This window comes from Embiotoca jacksoni, unplaced genomic scaffold (assembly GCF_022577435.1).
Source record: "Embiotoca jacksoni isolate LCO1_2020_lvr unplaced genomic scaffold, fEmbJac1.0.p SCAF_16, whole genome shotgun sequence".
In the NCBI taxonomy this organism is placed as follows: domain Eukaryota; kingdom Metazoa; phylum Chordata; class Actinopteri; family Embiotocidae; genus Embiotoca; species Embiotoca jacksoni.
Window position 1 is genome coordinate 1,996,173 of NW_027185296.1, and position 21,738 is coordinate 2,017,910.

Below are 21,738 nucleotides of genomic sequence, written 5' to 3' on the forward strand. Positions count from 1 at the left end.
ACAACTCGAGCAGCTAATTATTTCTAATTAGCCCCACCCACTTATCCATTACCATCGGCATTTACAGAATTCATGTGTCTCAACAATCATTTGTATACTAACGATGTTTAGCTCACATTCAAACTGCAGGCCCTAATCATTTCTCAGAACCAGAAGGAAAACTGTTTCTCCTTTTAATGACCTTAAATGCAATCTGTCTTAAATGCAGCCTGTAAACATCAGTTTGATCAGACACAAACACATTATGTCTCATTACTTCTAAATCTAATCTTCTACATCAAACTAAACAGGAAAATATTGTCGTGAAGGAAGGCACAGACAGTGGAAAAGCTGATTAATACCAGCCTATCATCAAACCTGCTCTTGTACATCCAACTCTGCCTTAATGGATTGCCCTATCACATAGGGGAAGAGACATTTTCCAAAAAGAGCTCTTCCCGGTTGAGAACAAAAGGCGGCTTGTGCAGAAGAAATCAGGAAAAGGTAGAGGAAGAGGATAAAAGATTTAGGTAAAAAGCAATCAAAGTGAGCAGAGGAGTTGAGAAAGACTGAAAAGGAATTGAGGAAGAATATTTGCTGTGTATGTGACAGCAGTGAAAGTTGAATGAGAGAGGTGAATAAGGGTGGCGAGACACACACACACACACACACACACACACACACACTTGCATTTATCTGTGAAAAATGTTTGGCACAAACCTGAGGTCTAGACAGCATTCAGTAAAAATGAAGACATGTCACGCAATACTCGGCCCTTAAAGTTGTGTTTTTATTTTTTTTCCATACAAATTTCTGCCAATTGTTCTCTCGCCACTCATGTTTTATATGTTTAAAATACTGTAAATGATGAAGAGTAAAGGACGTTAAAATGGCGTGAATTCACAGCTTTCTCTTCTACATTTGAACTGGTTTGTGTCTGTCACGCAATAACAAATGAGCATACGTTATAAAAAATTGTAAAGGCTCATTTTGCAGAAATGCATCGGTCCTCCAACCCATACAACCATACAGGTAGATCATAGGGGGTGCTCCCTGCTTACATTTAGTCAGGGAAGGATAAAGGTTTGAGTTCAAATAATCCCTTGAATCAAGTTACGCATTAGAGTTAGTATGCCCTTAAAGTTATGTAACCCTCATCGTCATGGCAACAGTAAACTCAGTTTTAAAAAAAACAAACTGTTCTGACTCATGGTTGGAAACAGGAAGCGATCGCTAGTCTCCTGCAGCAAAGTCTGCTGTTGTATTCAACCATCCACCCCGCTCACATCCTCCTGACCGGATATCCGTTATCTATACGACTACTAAAAGTCGCTAAACTTAGAAAACGTAAACTGCTTGTACAAAAGATTGGGGGGTGGGGAGGCATTTTTTTTGTAGTGATGTGATTAAAAGAAAGCTAAAGTAATACAGAAGTTGATAATGAAAACATTTATTTTTCTGAATTTAATACATGGTTTTGTGAATAACTTGCCAGTGGTGTCAGTTCTTCCCCACTCCCCCTGCAATGAACTTGACATTAATCTCTAGGGCTGGGTCTTATAGCACACATTTACCTGGAGGTAAATGACATCATTCTCCATGGAGAAGGGCTCATCTCCCCCCTCCTCCTCCTCCTCCTCCTCCTCCTCTTCTTCTTCACAACACAGCAAACATCCAAGGACAGAACAAGAAAAAAAAAAAAAAGAAATCCTAGTGAAGTATCTTTTTTGACAGTTTTAAGAACTTTGTGATATTTACTCTTCTTGCAGCGTAACTTTCTTCCAAACAGTTTAGAATATAGTCTTATCCTGAGATAATACATTTTTTTTTTACAAGCAACAGCTCATCAGTGGGGACAAAGACGATACATCAACGCTCTGACAGCTTGTTAGCAGATAAGAAACCAGCCCACAGATCTACAAAGGACATGCTGACAAAACGTGGGATAAAGATGTGAACGAGTGTGTGTTGTGTTGTGCAGGCGATCTGTGACAACAAAAAAAAAGTGAGGGTCATGACTGGTGTCATCTCATTATGAAGTGTGCCCTTTCTCTTTCACACATTTCATTTAGTCCACTTGTGACACACACACACACACACACACACACACACACACACACACACACACACACACACACACACACACACACACACACACACACAAAGTAATGAAGCTTCTGTGGTCTTAATTAGGGCCTGGAAGAAACAGCTGAAAATGAAAATACATGTGAATTTCTGAATACTGGTGGAAGAGTACTTTCATATTTCCCTGTATTACACATGAAAAGCTGACACCTCAAAATGACCTTTTAACGGAAAATTTTTGTGAAGGGTGCCTGCATATAAGCTGATAAAGAATCAGTTTTTCCCTCTGTGACAAAAACACTTCAATGTAAGAGAAAATTATATAAAATGCAAACTCTGTTAATGTGGTTCAAATGGCCTTCAAATAGAAAAAAAAAAAAAAAAAAAAAAGGCAAGGTCTCACACTAAAGGAACAGGGAGCGTTTAGAATAGATGGTTTCACGATAGTTGTATTCACTGTCACTATAACACTCCGTGTCCTCAGTAGGTCGCCCGCTCCTGTTAGGATTACATATCGTCCCGGAGACAAAAATGGCCCGCATGTCCTTCCTCTTGCCAGAAATATTGAATAGAGGAGCCCACAACATTTAACACGCAGCATCCTCTCCGTGCGAGCAGTGAGCAATGTTTGGAGATGGAAGGATGAGGACCTTTTGTTTTGTAACAGCTCAGAGAGCATGAGTGATGTCAGCTAAGCCACAAGGGCATGAGGTAGGTAGCTGTGAGTGACTGTGTGTGTGTGTGTGTGTGTGTGTGTGTGTGTGTGTGTGTGTGTGTGTGTGTGTGTGTGTGTGTGCGTGCGTGTGTGTGTGTGTGCGTGCGTGGAGAGTTTTTTTTATAACCGAACTGCGTGAAGTAGTATGTGTGTATGCGTGGGCATAAGCGTGGAAGGTGTGAGTGTAGTGAAGAGTGTGTGATGCGTGGGAGGTGCATGTGTATGTGTTCATGTACTGCAGGTAGAGACAAACAGCACCAGGAAACCATTGTTTCCTGGTGCTGTTGTCGCATGTACAGTCCATGTTTGCTTGCCTTGTTATCATCACCACTTTATTTCCTCTCTCAATCGTGGATCCCTATTATTTCCAGAAATGACTTTTTCTTCCTTTTTTCTGAGACTAAGAGCTCCCCTGCCCACTCCCATTTCCCTGCGTTAAACAGCTCATCTTACTACACCACCTCTGCAGTTATATAAAAAAAACATTAAAAGGGGCAATTATCTGTGACTTTCAGCTAGTTCAACCATGAACTGAAAATGTTTTCAGCGGAGTGAATTTCAGTCTTATGTCATACTGTGCCTGACTTCAAGGTTTAGTCGTCTTTCAGCTTTGAAAATCTTGCTAAATGATTTTCGACAGAAACTGGATTTCTCAACCTTTTCTGACCCATTTTTTGTTCAGAAATGAGTGACGCCACTAATTAAGTAGAGATGGATTTGATAATGCATTTCAAGCATATTCATTTCAGATGACAAAAAGGCGCTGCAACAGAATGCAACCAGAAATATACTGTATATCCTATTTTTTTCTAATCAATCATGGACATATTGGCGTGTTGCAATTAATAGAGATGTACAAACAGGTATTATATTTCTCTTTTTTTTTTTCTTTTTTTTACTCCCAATAGCTTATTTTTATTGTTAGCATGTTGTCTCTTATTTCCAAGCATATTATGTTCCAAAGTGAACTAAAACGGCTGCGAGTGTTTGTGAAGATTCTGTATATCCTCTCTTTTCTAATTTAGACATTAGTCATCCTGGAAAAAAATGTCACATCTAAATTATTGTTGCTGCTGCATATGAGCAATGATGATGTGAGCAGGTGTTATGTGTGCTTTTTCCAACCAACAGTCCCTTTTTATTTTTATTTATTTATTTAAATCTAACAAACACTAATTTTCACCTGATAGATATTGGATTTCTTAGTCTGATACTTAAAGAGATATTTAACATTTTAAATAAGTTGATAACAATTTATTGTATGGTATTCTTTTCAAAATACTTTCCATAAACATGCTAATTTTTAGCAGGTATAATGTTTACCATGATCAGCTTCTCAGCTCAGCTCAGTATGTTAGTATGAATTTGCTAATTAAAACCAATTAAAGTTTGATGGGAATATGAGTAGTTTTGCAGGTCATAAACCAAAGTCTTAATGGTGACAAAAAGTCAGCGGATCACCAAAGTATTTAAGGTTCATCTCTGGAAACCAAGACATCTTTTTTGTGGCAATCAGTGGGGCAGATGCTGAGATAGTGTTTGTGTGAAACCCTCGGCCTACTCCCAAAAAGCAACTGATATCCCGCTTAAGCATGTGATACACCCGTCAATCCAGTAGAGGGCACCAGTCAGTGTCACCTTTGCCTCGGCCCTGGTCATACGTTTGTATACTTTCAGGCCGAGACGAGGCAAAACTTGAAACTGACACTCGAGCCTCTAGTGGACTGACGAGTGTATTACACACTTTGGCATGATAGCAGACTGGGACAAGACAGATAATCACCACAGTTATTAAGATTGATACCCTGAGGAGGAATGAATGAACACAATCTCATGGCTTTCCATCTACGTGTTGAAATATTTCAATCTGGTCCAAAGTGGTGGACAAACAGACCGCAACCATTGACTGAGTAACAGCTTCACCATACGCTAAAAACATCAATCCTCTCTAGTTAACAAACTTAAAGATTTCTAAACTACAAAAACAGCATTTCAGTGGTGCACCATTTTGTTACTTATTGACTGTTACACTCACCAATAGCTGCAGTAAGTAATTATCACCTGAGTGGGTGCGAATAAAAGTTTGCAGCAACCCTGTTGTGTGCATATAAAGTGACTCCACATAAAAGTCCTGATTGGATTACTATATGGGTCCATGTTTAGGCTCTTATACTACTAACAGTGTAGTTGAATCATAATTAAAATGTCATTTCTTCTGTAACCCTGAAGGCTTGTATCTGTAACCCAGTGAACGTATTCCACTTGAAGAGGTGCGTAGCTTTGGCTGCCAGTCATTAATACTGCATAGACTCAAGCATGGTGCCTCTGCACATGAAGTCGCTGCTAACATTCATATTTACACTGAGTGGGGTAATTAATTCTAAAGACCCATCTGCCCTTTTGCTTGTTTAAATATTTATACAGCAGTCAGTCTTTCTTTCAGTTACTATTTATTGCCATCCACCATCGCCCATTCCTCCTGGCTCTGGAAGGAAACAGCTCCCATATACTGCAGACAAATTGATTTAATTCTCTGGAATAATTCATTGTTGTTGACGACCAGCGAAATAGACAAAGTAAGGTCATCGATCAGCTTGTCAAACGTAATTCTGCAACCAAAAACCAGCAGCAAATGTCAAGAGTTGTACAATAAAAAGTATTGTTTCCGGTGACAGTAACCAACAGTAATATCACTGTGCGCATACTTGACTCATGGATGTGTTTGTTTTCATGGCTGATTCATTTTCACTCTGAATGCAATTAATCAAAGTTTCAGAGCTGTCACATGGCTCTCAATACTGGAAGTGAGAATCAAAACGTTCCCTCCTCTATTTCTCTCTTTTATTTTATCTGTTTCTGACAGCTTTCAGCGTAACAGTAGCAACACATACACTTCAGTCATTCGTTGCCATGGTAACTGCTGCCAGCATGAGCATCGGCTTTTGTGTAGTTAAGTCTTTAAAGGGCCAGCTTGCAGATGCAGGCTGGGAAATTGGAAAATGACACTTAGAGATTTTTTTAAAATCCAGTCTGACAACAAACATAAACATCTTTCATTGTATACGATCTGAAGCTTATAGTCACTCGCTGTTTGTTTAGACAGCTGATGATCTTTTAAAGTAAGGCTGGGCTATGTATTGATCTTATATTGATATGGTAATATGAGACTGGATATTTTCCTAGATTTTGGATAACATAATATGGTGATATATCATAAGTGTTGCCTTTTTAAGGCTCCATTCATGTGAAATAATAATATTAGACGCAACTTCCAGGTCTGAAAAAAGAAGCCAATGCAGAAGTGCCTTAAAGTGCAATAGCACTGAGAGCCACTAGGGGCTGGCTCCAATGGACTCCCATTAAACTTCGCTCAAGAACACAAAGTCAATCTTTTTTTTTTTCCACAATTCATTACAAATTCACTCCTGATCAGTGTTTTAGTGGTCGATCTGAAAATAATTCCATCATTAATTACATATTAGACCTCAAAAATAGGTACGTTTGGGGGCGTGCCTGATTTAATTGACATACTTTGTCAGGTTTTCATACAGGTAGGCGGGCGTTGTGTCATCAGGTTACCAGTCAGATCCACGCCGTGCTCCTGGCTTCAAAAAACTAAGATGACCAAGGTTTGCAAACCAATCTGATAGGTTGTAAGTAGTTGTAGTTATATTATTCGCCTTTACCAACTAAGTCATTATATCCACATTACTGAGAATTATTTATCAAAAATCTCATAATTTGTGAAAGCACCAGAAGTCATCTCTACAATATTATATTAAATTCAATATCAAGGTATTTGGTCAGAAATATTGTGAAATTTGACTTTGTCCTTATCGCTAATAATAAAATGTGTTTATCCTTGTTTATTTCTTATTATGTCTTTGTCAATGTTTCATAAACTTGCAAAAGTACTTCATTTTATTTGACACTAAATAACACACGCTAGTTTCTAATTTGATATGTCTGAGCCCCATTTTGCAGGGTGTGATCCATTTGCAAATCCATTTACAAACACATAAGATAATGGTGAAAGGCTCAAACCAAATATGCTTCACCTCAACACAATATAGGCTACCAAAAAAAGAGCAAAAAAAACCAAAACAAAAGCCTGTTCACACAGGCTCACACAAAGAAATCTACTGAAGGCGTTGTCGCTTTTCATCTAAAATGTCATCTGTACTTCATTTTTTGGAGCGCTTTCATCTCCAGCCTCTATTAAGGTGAGTGGAATACCTGCTTCAGAGGCAAACAGGAGAATGGTTACTTACTTATGCTGTGTGATGTGTTGCACCAAGAACCTTTCTGCGGGATCATATTTGAGGATCCTGGAACAACAGAAAGGGGACACTGTTTTAGTGTAATCTGAGGACAGACTTTGTGACTTGTCCACCTCGTCACATTATATAATTTTGCACCAGCTGTCCAGCAAGCGACTACAGTAAAGCGTCCGCCTGCCTACAGTAAGTGAGTCATATCAAGTTGAATACCAATTAGCAGTACTGAGTGTGGCAGCTTCAAATGAGGTCTGACAAACACTGTTTGTACAAGTGAATTCTCAAGACAACATAAGGCAACTTGAAGTGCAAAGATAGCAGATGGCTGCGGGCACATCAGTTGCAATCACAAGACAGGCAGGGTATGCAGAGCAATATTGGCTCCTAAATGGTGGAATGAGTTCCCCAATGACATCAGGACAGTGGAAACTTTGTACATCTTCCGCCGCGAACTAAAAACACACCTCTTCCGACTTTACCTTGAATAGGTAGCACTTTAGTAGCGCTTAAAATGGCACTTACTTATAGCGCTTTGTAGTTTGGCTTTCTTGAAGAAAATTGTATTTTCTTGATTCTTGTTGTTCTGAATTTGTACCCTCTTGGTTGAAATGCACTTATTGTAAGTCGCTTTGGATAAAAGCGTCAGCTGAATGAAATGTAATGTAATATGGCTGCGGTATAGCCACGGTCAAAACACAGCTGGAATTTGCCATCTGTGACACAAAGATTTACTTTAGAAGGAATTTATTCAATTGAAACTGTTAAATGATGCTTTGGACTCTTTGATTTGATTCATGAGAAGATATTTTAGACTCTCATATTTAGTGATGTGGTATAAAATAATTAAATTGATGCTTAAAGCTGTGCTATTTTGTCCTTGTTTAGACTTGACGTTGTATCAAACTGAAAGATATCAGACTTATAGTTCAGTTAATAAATATATAAGACTGGCCCCTTTCCAAAGCTGGATATTGTAGAAGAGTGATTGTCAAACCATTTCAAAAAGGGAAATCAATACCAATCAAGGCCAATATCAACTCCTAACATAAGCACTGATTTCTGCAACACCAAGGTCAGTCATTTTGAACTCTCTGTCTGTGATCAGCAGTTTGGGATCATCCTGCTCTGTGCAAATCTCAAAACAGTCTAGCAACCTGCAGAAATGATCTTAAAAGGAAAATGCAGTGGCAATTATTGATATGCAGTGATAAGAGTTTTTAGACGCCAAGAGACTAGACACAGGAAACTCTGAAAAATTGACTGGCGTTTCCTGCATCCCCCACACTCAATAGTTCTTCACCACATAACAGTGTGAAGGAAATGATCAGAGGACACATTGCAATGAGCCCACCGGATCCACTGACTGAGGCAAGTTCCAGTCGCCAGCCGGAAAAAAGGCAACTGAGATACTTTCGTTACACCACACAACAATAATTTAGGACAGATTGTATTGGTTGTCCAATATGTTGGATATATGGATGTTAATATACCAACTACGTTGTAGCATTAGTGTCAATGTACAAATACCATTCAGCCCTGGTTTTTAGCTGAGACACTCTGACCGAAAAGGTTGTTTTTTTTTATTTGTTATTATCATACATCTATCTGTAATGTCTGAAGGCGTGAAAGCCTTTCGTTCAAGTTCAACGGCAACACTCGAGAGCTTTTACAAGTCCTCATGAATGCAGGAGCGTGTGGCGTCTTATGGGGAGATGAACATCGGGGGTTCTTGCAGCCCACTGGGCAAGAGCAGAGAGATCCGGAGCAGCACACAGCTAGAGCTGAACAACAGCCGCTCTGACGCTGAGGGAGACCCTTAGTCACGACTGCATCGGTGCCCTGCTCTGGTTGCAGAGAGAGAAAGAGAGAGGGCTCCAGAGAGCGGAAAAGGAGACATTAGGGGGAAGAGGCGGGAGGGAGGGGAGGGGAGGGGGCCGGGGGAGAGGAGAGGGAGAGGTGAAGAGGGGGGAGAGTGCTGTTTATATGAGCAGCGCGTGCACCAACATTAACCTTCCCCATTAATGAACCGCTGGAGGGACTTCACATGAGCAACTCTAAACACAGGAAGGAAGCAGGGAAGGAGGAGAGGGCGAGGGGGAAGAGGGGGGAGGGGGAGAGGGGGAGGAGCGGTGTGCGCTGAGGGACAGAGGAGGTGATTCTATCCGGCCATGTCACTTTTCCTGCCCTCATTGCCGGTTCAATCAGTAACACACATTAGGAGCAAATTGAGTGGATAGATGATGCAGCTGCTTTCAGCCAGTGCGGGGCAGACAGAGCAATTACCACTGCCGAGTCCTGTTTAGCTGTGTGACCTACACACCAACACTACGACAGAGCGGTGAGTGGATAGAAGAGGGGTTGGGTGTATTCGTTTGTCAACTGATCTAATATCTGTGGTGGTCAGAAATAGCCTACAACAAGTGCTTGCTTTAATGCTCAGTAGGAAAAAAAATAATAGACTTCATATTCTAAATCAGTCAAGATTAAAAGTTCTGTAAAATGGTAAATGTAACTCACATTCCGGCTACATAATAACGTCACTGAAACAAACAAACAAAACAAAACAAAAATTACAATAGAAGAAATAAATGACCAAACAATAGAAAATGTGGTCAAAACTTGAAAATATCAGTCACCGTGATGTGAACCGGCTTCTTGACGTGACTCGGCAACACAGAAATAAGCAAGTGACTAATGCTCAAGCTGCCGTGGTCATGTTGTAACCAGTTCAGCTCCTGATAACCGGTGATGCTGAAGTGTCAGGTGTCATTGCTCAGGGTAGGAACTGTGAACAGCGTCGCTTTACGTATCAAGGACATTGACGGATGTCTCTCAGAGGACGAACTGAATTATGGACGGTTATGATGTCCGAAATTAAAGCCGAATTAAGTCCTTTTATTAAGTGAAGATGTATGGGGACTTAATGAGGCTGCGAGACACACCGGCTGAGAAGACGATGGAGGATTGAGACAAATGTCACGGGCGCCCTCATCTGGTCATTCCTGTCAATTGCAGCTACGTTACCTTCCTGGGCGAAAATGCAGTATACTGAACAGTAACAGCCCCATTTCATATTACACCAGAGTACATGAACAGCATGAGCACGGCATGTTCGTTTTTTTTCCCTTATAGAATAACAACATAATGACTAACACTTGATTAAAAGATAACCCTGTGAAGCTAATAATGAGCCAGCTGTAACAACAGTCAGCTCACGTTATGTATTTAATTGGTAATTATTCACACTGAATGCAGCTATCCCTCCATAAACTTACCAAATTGCAGTTAAAAGATAAGTTTACGTTTTTCCCAATTTAAACTCACACTATTTGATCAGCCAGTTGCAGGTACTCGCTGTTAACTAGCTTTGTTGGGCTTCAACTTTGCTATAACTACATCAGGTTAAAACCTCTGATGCTCACGTTAACTTTAAAAAAAAAAAAAAAAAAAGTCTGAGCAAAAAGTTACACGATGTCGCCAAAGACAAGTCTGCAATAGTTAACAAACTACCCATCGTTTCAATTGTAAACTGAAGCTTAGTTTTCCTCATTTATCTGCGTTTGGGGGCCTTTGTTCGTGCTTCCATGTTAGGTTTGTGGCCCTGTATTTAGCAAACAGTTTGCACATCTATCTGCTTGTAGTCTATGACACTTATCAGGCTACTGTGTAACATCATGTACACAATACTCAATATAACGCTACGTTAAAACCTAAACGAGTATGAGCATCACCGCCCAGTCAAGCCCAGACTTGATGTATTTCTATCTCTATGTACCGACCTCCTCCACTAGATGGCGGTGGTGTTTCTGCCTTATAGAAATATAGTACAGTACAACCCTGAGCCCCACACCTGCCCAGTCACAGATGCACTCACTCTACTTCACATTATACATAGTCCACAGTAGTTTTTTTTTTTTTTTTTTTCAATTACATGCTTCCACGCAGATCCTTACCACTTGAAAAGGACCAGTATTCTTCAGAAATGGGACACAGTAAGCTTCACCTTAATAAAGATCATACATTAGGGAGTGCTCCAAAGTCCCCACCATGCTGTATTCATTGGTATGGCTCGGCAGTGATGATCCAAACCATATGAGGTGCTGAGTGGATCTGGACAGCCCCAGTGCAGAGGCAGGCCACCCACAGCCATCGCTCACTGCTCGCTCTCTTTCCCCCCCCTCCTAGGTCAGGCAGCATTCCTAAGTTGCCCTGGGGATCTCCGCTGAAGAAGCCAACATCATTCACAAGGACTCAGATGCTACAGCACATGCTACCTTCACCCTCCCCAGCTCCCCCGCCCCAACGATCAAAAGGGAGCATTAGAAAAAAAGCAGATGGGTAGACTCACATAACGTTGTCATTAGTGCATACCGCTCAGTGTCAGGGGGTGAATGAGTGCAGGAAAAATAGAGAGAAGCAGTGCAGATGTTCTGTAGTCACCTCTGGTGTGTCGTTTTCTGAAGACTGGGTGGTGCTGAACAAACATGCCTGTCCCTACAGTTGACAGATACTATATATATATAGCCACAGTATTTTTTTTATGTGTTTTTAGTCTCACTCGCTGTGGCTGACTGTGTTTGTTCGCAGACTAACAATGAGGGGGCAGACATGAATGTTCTTGATAATCTCCAACATAGTTTTGTTAACTGGACTTGATACATTGTTCAAGGGCAGACCACCTTCACTCCCACTCCTTCCCTTCATCTCTGTTATTCTAACCGCAGTTGTAGAGCGAAGTATCGTCACTCATTGATAAAACCAGATAGTCAACAAAATGAAATACTACAATGTTCTAGAGGCAAATTTACTCAAGTGGTCTTGATCTATATAACTTAGGCACTTGGTAATCATTTGATTTAGCATTTATATGGTCAGGAACCCTCTTAAAATAACCCTAAAAGTTAACCACTTGGTGCTTTTCCTTCCGCTGCATTTACACTACAAAGAAGCATAATTTAGGTTCACTGTTGGACCACGATTCTTCAAAAGATTATTATTTGAACACAATGGTGTGATAAAGAAATTATTTCCATAGGACACTTTCCACCTCAACACCACATACAACACCTTTTAGACAGAAGAAGTACAGTGTTCACGCAGTATATGATTTGTGGGAGAACAAATAGCTCAGAATTATGTCACATTAAAGAGAGAAGATGAGACAATACAGGAAAAAACATCTAGGACCCCACCAGCCCAAAAAAGGTCACATTCAGAAGTTATTATGCAACCAGGTATTGTCTACTACTACTAGTATTGTCGGAGAAAAAACTTATGGTCGAATAATGAAAGGGCTTTTCAAAACCTAGCCTAAATCTTTTCCAGGACTTAATTAGCCTTTAATTGGTCTAATATGGTGTGAAACTGTTTTGTGAGGTCATATAAGTGCCCAGCGTCTGGCGCTGGAGGGCATGGATCATTTCCCGACTCTGGAAATTGAGTCAGAGTCAAACTGTGTCCTGCCCTGGCTTATTACTGGCTGAGAGGATCGCCCATCCCAGCAGCATAATTCCATCTGGGCTAAATATTTATACAGAGGGGGAACGACATCACTTATCCACAACACGTTCATTCACATAAGGGAGAGTTACTTCCAGAGTTAAGTTAGAGTGATCCACTTTGTTTGGCAGAAGAACATCACTTCTTCTTGAAGATATTTGCTTTTGGGAAAAGGTTTAACTTAAGAATACACAATGATCCTGTTGGTTTCTTTTTTGGGGGCAGTTCTCACTTTCTATCAGATTGGGAGGAATCCTGCCAGCGGTGAGTGGACTTTGTTTTTATGTATTTTAAGCTTTTGTATCCTGTTACAGTTATCATAATGTTGGAGTACTTTTTTTCTTGATTTCATATTTATGTGACTACTTTTACTATACATGAGCGTTTTGACAGAAAAGCGTATCCTTCCGTTTTAAGCAAATGTGTAAATAACAAGTTTTCTACTTTTTGTATACTGTAAATTCGACATATGTACAATTAATATATGGTTAATAGCCCAAAACAGACAGGTGCCTTATATTAGTATTTTATAAAATAGGAAAAACAAACAATACAACAGTTTTATAATTAGCCGTTTCTGGTCAGCCATATACTCAGAGTCCAATTGACAATCATTCAAAATGACAATTTAAAAAAAAAAAAAAAAAAGATATATAAATATATTCCCTATTAGGTTCTTTGTGTTTGAAATTGACTTATATCATGTGTATTTATGGTACTATTTCCAGCTGGGATGTGCTGGCTGCAGCAGAGTCAAGACCAAAGGTGCGACATGGTGCTGATGAGAGGGGTGACCAGAGAGGAGTGTTGTGCCAGCGGCCGCCTGGACACAGCATGGTCCAACACCAGTCTGCCCATGAACGAGGTCAGCCTGCTGGGCTTCCTGGGCATTGTTTCCTGCAAACCTTGTAAAGGTAAACAAACAAACAAACAAACAAACAAACTGTTAAACAAGTGGTGGGTTGAATCTTCCAAGTATGAAGTAACGAGTTGCACGTATTGCTTTGATTAATCACTGCAGGGTACCGTATTAATCACTGCGAAAGGTCAACTATATACTAAACTGCTTTAAACTGATATTTCAATTGTTAAGAGACATATTTGTAATAGCGATTATAAAAATATTTGGATTCAAGCTGCTATTGTCATGTAGTCATTTTGAGGTAAGTACTGAATTTTAAGAACTGCTTAGATATAATTTGGGGACTTATAACAGCAGGGTCGTAATTGATAAATTGGCTATTCTGTTACGCAAAGTAACCCTTGTGTCTCCTGGAGAGTTTGTGAAAGTTTCTTTTAACCAAGTCATTTGTGAATCATGATATTTACACAATGAGTTCCCGATGCAGCTTTCTAACAAAATGCAGACGTGGATGAAGGAGAGGCATTCCACATATCTGCAGCTGTCCGGAGAAGATTCCTCCCCCGGAATCTGTGCAAGGTTCATTCAGGTTCACTAGCTGATAAATTCTGTTTTCATAAGCAGCACTTGCACTGTGTAATCAATGTAAGTTTACCCACGTTGAGAAGTCCCAGTAAAAAAAAAAAAAAAAAAAAAAAAAAACTAGCTCCTGGCAGATTTCGGAAAACACACCCAAACTCAGCCCCGGGGTTTGTCTGGCTTTGTCACATGGCTTATCATGAAGAAACTGGGATGTGGGTTGTATTTAGATAAACCTCAAATAAGCAGTTTCGAAGAGAGCATGTAAAAAGGTAAAAAAAAATGTCTCATGGCAAATGAATAAGGTAGGTAGAATCAAAACCTCTTCGCGTTCCTTTCCTTCTGTCATTATGTGTTGACTTTCTTCAAGGTTAGTTAAAAAGCAGCCACGAGCAAAATAAGAAAAATACATTCCTGCAGTCTGGAATGAATGCCTGCCACATGCCCAGATGTCTGGGAATCATAATGTGCAACACTATCTTGATCATTTGGAATTCTGTGGAGGAAAAACATCAGTATCACGAATATCATGTTAATAAGAACTTGTCAGGTCAGACAAAGAAGCCGACATCATCGGGAGACTGTTTTCAGATGTCACCTTATTCGGATAAGCAGAAGAGATACAGAGAAAATGAATACACAGCAAGCGTGAGAATAAGAGATGGAAATCAAGCGAAACACAGACCCTGAGAGTCAAAGAACAAAAAACAGCTTTGGAATAAAACAGGATATTGAAGTGCTGTTAGAGACAGGAAATACGTTCTTGATTGTTTACAGAATCCTCAGGACTCAGAGCTGATCAGGCATCATCTCCACAGACTCCTAAAGGTCCTGGGAAAAGACCTGTGTGCATTGTCTAATGTTGACTCTGCACTGTGTAGAATTACAGTTCCTCCTGTGCTTTGACATTATGGGGTGTCAGAAGAGCCCGGGGCTTCCTCATATCTCAGCCTGTAAACTCCTCTGACAGCTATTTGAACTCCTTCTACCTCCGAGCCCCTCCGTCCCTCTGCAGGAGCTCAGCCCAGTCTGTGTGCAGCCATACACGTAGATCTGTTATGAAAACACGCCAGCCTCACATTCCACCAGGCGAGACACCTCTGTGTGTAACAGTCAATAAAGAGATGTGATTATTGTAAATATTGTGCAAAGTGAGAATTGTGTTACGGTCTGGGAAAACCCCAGATTTCAGACTTATTTTGTATGAAATCACCTGATGTCTGCAGACTTGTTAATACAGTAACATTATACTGACACTGAAGCCGCTCACTGTGCTTTTGTAGAGACATGTGAGGGAGTCAAATGCAGCGCCGGGAAGGTTTGCAAGATGAAGACAGGAAGGCCCCAGTGTGAGTGCTCTCCAGACTGCGCTCACATTTCCCGGAAGCATGCTGTGTGCGGCAGCGATGGCAAGTCATACAAGGATGAGTGTGCTCTGCTGATGGCCCGCTGTATGGGACACCCAGACCTGGAGGTCATGTACCAGGGAGAGTGCAAAAGTAAGCAAGATTTATGGAGTTTAGATGCTTCCTGCAAGCTAAGCTGTTCTCCACAAAAGCAAAATGAATCACCTTCTGCTGTGTTAATGCTTTCTTTATGCCTTTGACAGAGTCATGCTCCAACGTGGTGTGTCCAGGAACTCACACCTGCGTGACCGACCAGACCAACAGTGCTCACTGTGTCATGTGCCGCACCACGCCTTGCCCAATACCCATGCTGTCTGAGCAGCCAATCTGTGGCAATGACAACATCACTTACCTGAGCGCCTGCCACCTCCGCCGGGCCACCTGCTTTCTCGGCCGCTCCATAGGAGTCCGCCACTATGGCCACTGCAACAGTAAGACCCCATAAAACCTATCAGCATCTCTTCTCACCTCTCTTTACTTCTCTTTCATAACGTTAGTTACAATCAAGCCAATTTTGACACTTTGACTCTTTCTGTGCAGCTCCTCCTCGGAAACCTCACAGTTTCGAAGGCAGTGAGGAAAACGCGGTCTAGATGGACGATTCCTGGCACAGCCCTCTTGCAGGATATGAGTTGACCAACAAACATTTCACACCACTATCCTCCCACAATGACCTCTTTTTTTTTTTTTTTTTTTTTTTTTTTTTTTTTTTTTTTTACAATCCCCCCTTTGTATACAAAATGATGATCCATTTGATATGAACCACCTCTTTTGGAAGTGTAACTGCCTCAAAATTTGTGTTGACCGTGCATTAGTTTGGGAAGTAGAGGCAGATGAATGCATTCGTCTTGAGGTAGAGATATGGGAGATGTGTGCATATTGTAAATATATTACCAGTACTATTTATTGGAGAAGGTATCAAACTGTATTTATGTTTTTATCCTAGTAACAAATTCATATATCCTTGGGAAAGCTGATGAAAAATACAATGTATTTATTGTTTTTGTTTATTGTATAATGGTGGTCGCTGGCGTTGGCATTTTGCAACTTTTTACAGTTTTACTGTCTCCATCCCCACAAGTAAGCTGTTTTCCCTCAAGCTGATGGAAAGCAATGCTAATTTGTTTGGAGAGTTGATACCACTTCATAGTCTGCCAATGTGGTTTCAATTCACCACAAACAAGAACAGGACCATTACAGTTGTACTGTATGTACTCAAGCTTTTAGTCAGGGTGGTGAGGAAGGGGTTCAGTCTAAACAAACCTGTATAGTCTCTCTCTCTCTCTGTCTGCCCTTCCACACATGTTTACTCTGGATTGTGATCCAAACTCTTGGCCACCCGCTGATGACTAAAATTAACAGTTTGGTTGTGTTTGTAGCAGTCTCAGAAAACCATTGGTACAACCCCAAGCCCTCTACAATACCTCCTCTGTTGAACGCTTGGCTTTGTTTTGTAAATGCATTTTTGTAGGTCATGTTAGTTTGTTCTGATGCTGTTTTGCTGCTTTGATTTGATTGGAGTTTTTGTTCTGAAGAACTTACTGGACAGACAAATGTAATTAGCACCACCTGACGTAAAGGAAAATTAAATTTGTCTGGGAATGAACCGCAATTTGAGCCAATTGAACATACCTGGTTATACTGCCATCAGAACTGAGTCAATCTGCTGTTGACACTGGTGAAACCAGCACGTATCCACACAAATGACCAATTCCAAATGGTCAAGCGATCCAGTTAATCCAATTAAATCTTCGAAACCCAAAGCAGATGTCTGGATACTATAATATAGTCCTTGTTGTGTATTATTTAGCAATCTTCTGTAAATAACAGTCTTATGTGTACCTACTGTGAAATTTGAATGATAAATGCATCAACATATTTTTGTATTTTTGTACTGCCATTTCAAAACAACATAAAGTTTAATATTTGTCACCATCTGTCTTCTTTCTTTGAGAAATTTTAAAACAAGAAGATAATCTGTTCTTGTGGCCACAAGATGCACTTTGCAATCTGCTGTTGCCATTATATCTCAATTCATCTCAGTGTCATCATTGTAATTTAATAACAGCATACACAGAACAACTGTGAAACAGTCTCTGACGTGCATTTTATGATATTTAAAGTTTTCTAAACTGTGTCACAGTCTTAATCATAGTCAGTTCCAGCCAAATGAGGTCATACTGCACCCTAAATGGACCTGGACAGCTTTCCTCTCACACTGGGGTTTAAGGTGGTGGATCCGGCTCCAACAGCCAACCGGACACTGCCAGTTTATGTGTGCCAAACTAAGACCTTCTTCTTCTGTGCGTGCAGTGACTGAGTTGCCTCTCCGACAGGCCTCTGATGGGCTGATGCAAGAGGCGGCAGAGAATCAAATCCAGGCCGGGCAGATTTCCTCCCCTGTCTCCTCAGGGATATCCCCCTGCTCTGCATTAGGTGGGAAGGGTCAAGGGGATGGAGGGCGAAGGAGCTAAGGAATGAATGTTTCGAAGTGCTGAGGCCTGGGTACTGACTCACTTTCCTGTGAAAAGTACCTCCCTTGTTTTTCTGTCTCTAACGCTCCCTCCTCTGAATCCTGCGCTCCGCCATGCAGCAGCATCTGGTTCAACTTTAGGGAGATGTTTATATTCCTGTCCAAGTACCCTTTTATTACACTGGGAATGGAATTAGATGTTTTGTTAGTTAGAACAGGGCAAATAACAATGCCACTGAGGAGCTGTTGCTGTGCCCACGCACACACTGCGAAAGAATGGTTTTTTAATGATTTTGATGTGGTGTGTATAAAATCAGATGTTACTGATTGATCCAAAGAAATCTGGTGAGAAAGTTTGAGGCCAGCAGTGCCACGCAAACACACTGTTCAGATTTTGTCATCAAGCATTCAGACATGACCTCGGTGTGGCCCACTGGAGGACTTCTGTCCTGTGTGGCAGTCATGCCAGTTGCACCACCCAAGTTGTTCATGATTAAAATACATATATGGACAATGTATTCCACTTATTATGTCAATTATGTCTTTACCTAAACTATACCTCAACATGTCATATGTATGTGCAACAAGTCTTGCCACGCTTTTACCATCTATAAAATCTTGTTTGACCCATACAATAAACTCACACAATAAACTTGTGTTTCTTGTCATATTTAAAATATGGCAATCACACAAGAATTTGCAATGAATGATTTGCCACACTTTGAGTTGTATGCTGAAATGGCTGTGGTCTTCCAGTGAAATACACAAGTGAAAAATAAGTTGAGACAGCAGTTTTCGTAGATGTATCTGGACAAACCATCCCGATAGCTGCATGTTGTTCAAAACAAATAAAATCCCATTTGCTGTTGTCATTATGACGGTCTAATATCTTCAGCAGGAACAGCCTGTATATCATTACCACGCAGCCCTCTGACTAATGTCGGATATGATGTGCCTCTGTCACACTGCTGGTGGTCATGACATAACCACAGAGTAAACCTATGAGCCATTTCACAGCTATTCTAATTACACTCAACACGAGACCTCAGGAATTCTCTGCCCAATTTGTTCCACATTTCAGCCTTTTTTTCTGCATGTTATGGTTTGTGGTGTGTCCAAAGAGGTGTCAGCCTCACTTCCACTGAGGCATGGCTTTGTGTGCGTGTGTGTGTGTGTGTGTGTGTGTGTGTGTGTGTGTGTGTGTGTGTGTGTGTGTGTGTGTGTGTGTGTGTGTGTGCGTGCGTGCGCGTGGTTTTCTGTGTCTGTGTTTGTCTGTATGTTTGAGTGTGTGGGGATGCATCTTTCCTGTAGGAGCTCACCTGTTGTTACCACGGGATTAGTCACATAGGTTACATCACAGCCTCTGGATGAGTTGTTTATATCCCTACAAACACATAGGGTTTTAATGTGACGCCCACACTGACATTTTAGAGGTGCGTAATCATGGTGCTCTAATATGTCAAGCATCTTTCTCAACGACGTCCACATGGTATCATTTCCTCCAACTTGCCGTGTCACTTCCAGTAAGTTAACAGCTAACATTGAGATGTGAAATGATGTTGTGATGAAACTAAGCTCTGTGGAGTGTTTTGGAGACCACCCACTCTCTGGATCGTGCCACTGGATTGTAAACAGCTCCGTCCAACAGCTGAAACTAATAGATATCAAATCTATCACTCCATCAGAATATATCTGCCTCAGACATTATTTCTACAGCGTCGCTTTGTTACACACCAAGTCTTTTAATTTTTCACATGTGCACAATATTTTACAACTGACAATTGATCATTTTACTGACACAACAGCCCACACTCCAGTCATATAGTTTATACTGTTACGTATGATGTTTTAGAGATTTCTTGGAAAAGCTCTTTACTTTTTATGACTTTTCGTCTGAGGTACTGTATATTCTGTTTGGGAATAATAATACCAGGAAGGCATACTGTCAGTCACAGATTAAATCTCATTTAACAGTCTAAAACCCGATGAAAATGTCCTATACAGGAAAAAAGCAACAGCAATAGCAGCAAAATCATTTATGAAAGTGATCAAAGAAACTTTGCAGTGAGACTCAGCTTCCCTTATCACCACTTTGAGCAACAATGTAAAATCCAAGCAAGTTTACTGAAAATCAGCAGTGTTTTTCAGGATCAGATCATCAACAAATCAGCAGAGTTAGGAAGTTGTGTAAACGCTAATTGTCCCAATTATTCGTGGTGAATTGTTTCACTTCCTCTTCATGACCTCTGGGATGGCTTTTCAATTTGGGCACTGCGTGTGGTCTGGCCCATAAAGCTATGTACTAAATGTACTATGTACTAAATCAAAAGGGATGAAAAATTTAAAAATGTAGAAAACACAATAAAATATACAGCCAAGTTTTGTAAAATATGTATTTTAGAATGCTGATTAATTATCAGTCTTCAATAAATTTTCGGGGAATGTCTCCTCTGGGGTTTTAAAGTGTTTACGGCCATGTTTGCCTATAGGACAATATGAGATTGCCACCTCTGCCTTGGCACCTAAGGAATTGACTCTGGTTTGAGTTCATGTTGAAATATCAAGCCGCATAAATGAAAAAAGTCAGTAAAATGTAATCATTGGGCTCCCAAACTTGACTCAAATTGAGTCCAATTGTACAATTTGAGACTTGGAAAATTACCCGACCATGACCATAATTTCACTTCAACTTTTCAGGTGGCAACAAAAACTCCAATCAAATCAAATGCAGTTTTTATAAGCCTTGGCCAGATACTTGCCAGATACTTAATTTCACATCAGCTTTTCAGGTTGCCCTCAGATAAAAATGTTGTTTTTATATGTCTTGGCCAGATACCTGCTTGTTTATCATGGAAAGTTGGTTGGTTATCATGGAAAACTGCTTGAGCATTTGCTGTCATGCGTTACGGTATGCCATGCAAATTCAGCAAAGTTGAGAGTGGAAAAGTTGCCTCAGTTCAGATTTCTTTAAAATGTGCCCGCCCGTGATCAACAGCTTCTTCTAGTTAAACAGCTACAATAACCACCAGGACACATCTAATTAAATCATCTGTTAGGAGATCTTCTGGTTGTCAAAGTAGGACAGCAAACCTCAAATAAACTTAGTCCAACCACATGGTATCTATTCTCCCACACTAAAAAGCTGCATGTCTTGCAAAACAGACTGATGGTCAGTTTTAGAGGAACTGATTCCATGTATAGTGTCCATATAGAGTTTTGAAGGAACAAACATAAAGATGCAGATACTCACATACTGTAGATATTGTGTATACAAAATATTCTAATGACATTCTCTGGACTCTGGAACTGATATATCAGCACGGTCACACAGACAAACAGACATGCATTAACATATACACAAGTATGGGGAATTTACACCCTCAACTGTGCGTGTGTGTGTGTGTGTGCGTGTGGAGGGGGGGGGTGTTGGTTGGTTGTTGACTTCTATTTGCTTTGACTCCTTGCTGTATTGCATCTTTTTTTGGTGAGAACTGTTTAGTTAGGCTGTACGTAGAATATTATACACAAGGTGTGGATATTAATCATTCAACAAAGACTACAAGGACTGGTGCGACACTGGATCTGTGAGAGGGACACTCTGCCTGTGATTGGACATGTTGTGGGGGGTGAGGTTAGGATTAGAGTGGGGCAGCTAAATGGGTTTGAACTAAATGCTAACTTTAACATACTAACATGCTCACAACTGCAATGCTAACAGGATTCAGTTTGTCATGTACAGTGTTCACTACTTGCTAATATTGGCTGCAAAATACAAAACTGAGAACTACAGATGTCAAGATAAATGTTAATAGAGTTAGTATTTGGTTAGAAACCCACATAAGACCAGGGTAGTGGAAGGGGCT

General features: G+C 40.5%; 1 protein-coding gene across 4 annotated transcripts; it reads left to right on the forward strand.

The window, feature by feature from the left end:
* Positions 1-2,691: 2,691 nt before the first annotated feature.
* On the forward strand, positions 2,692-17,334 carry fstl3 (follistatin-like 3 (secreted glycoprotein)). 4 transcript variants are annotated; one of them, XM_069150171.1, is made up of 7 exons: positions 2,692-2,775; positions 11,242-11,394; positions 12,781-12,819; positions 13,284-13,469; positions 15,280-15,495; positions 15,606-15,833; positions 15,943-17,334. In XM_069150171.1, the coding sequence occupies exons 2-7, from the start codon at positions 11,391-11,393 to the stop codon at positions 15,993-15,995; spliced, it is 726 nt and encodes a 241-aa protein (XP_069006272.1). In that variant the 5' UTR covers positions 2,692-2,775; positions 11,242-11,390; the 3' UTR covers positions 15,996-17,334. The 4 variants fall into 4 exon arrangements, with proteins under 4 accessions (XP_069006272.1, XP_069006270.1, XP_069006273.1 ...); XM_069150169.1 differs by having other exon boundaries at positions 11,242-12,819; XM_069150172.1 differs by lacking the exon at positions 11,242-11,394 and having other exon boundaries at positions 2,744-2,775.
* The last annotated feature ends 4,404 nt before the right edge of the window (positions 17,335-21,738 follow it).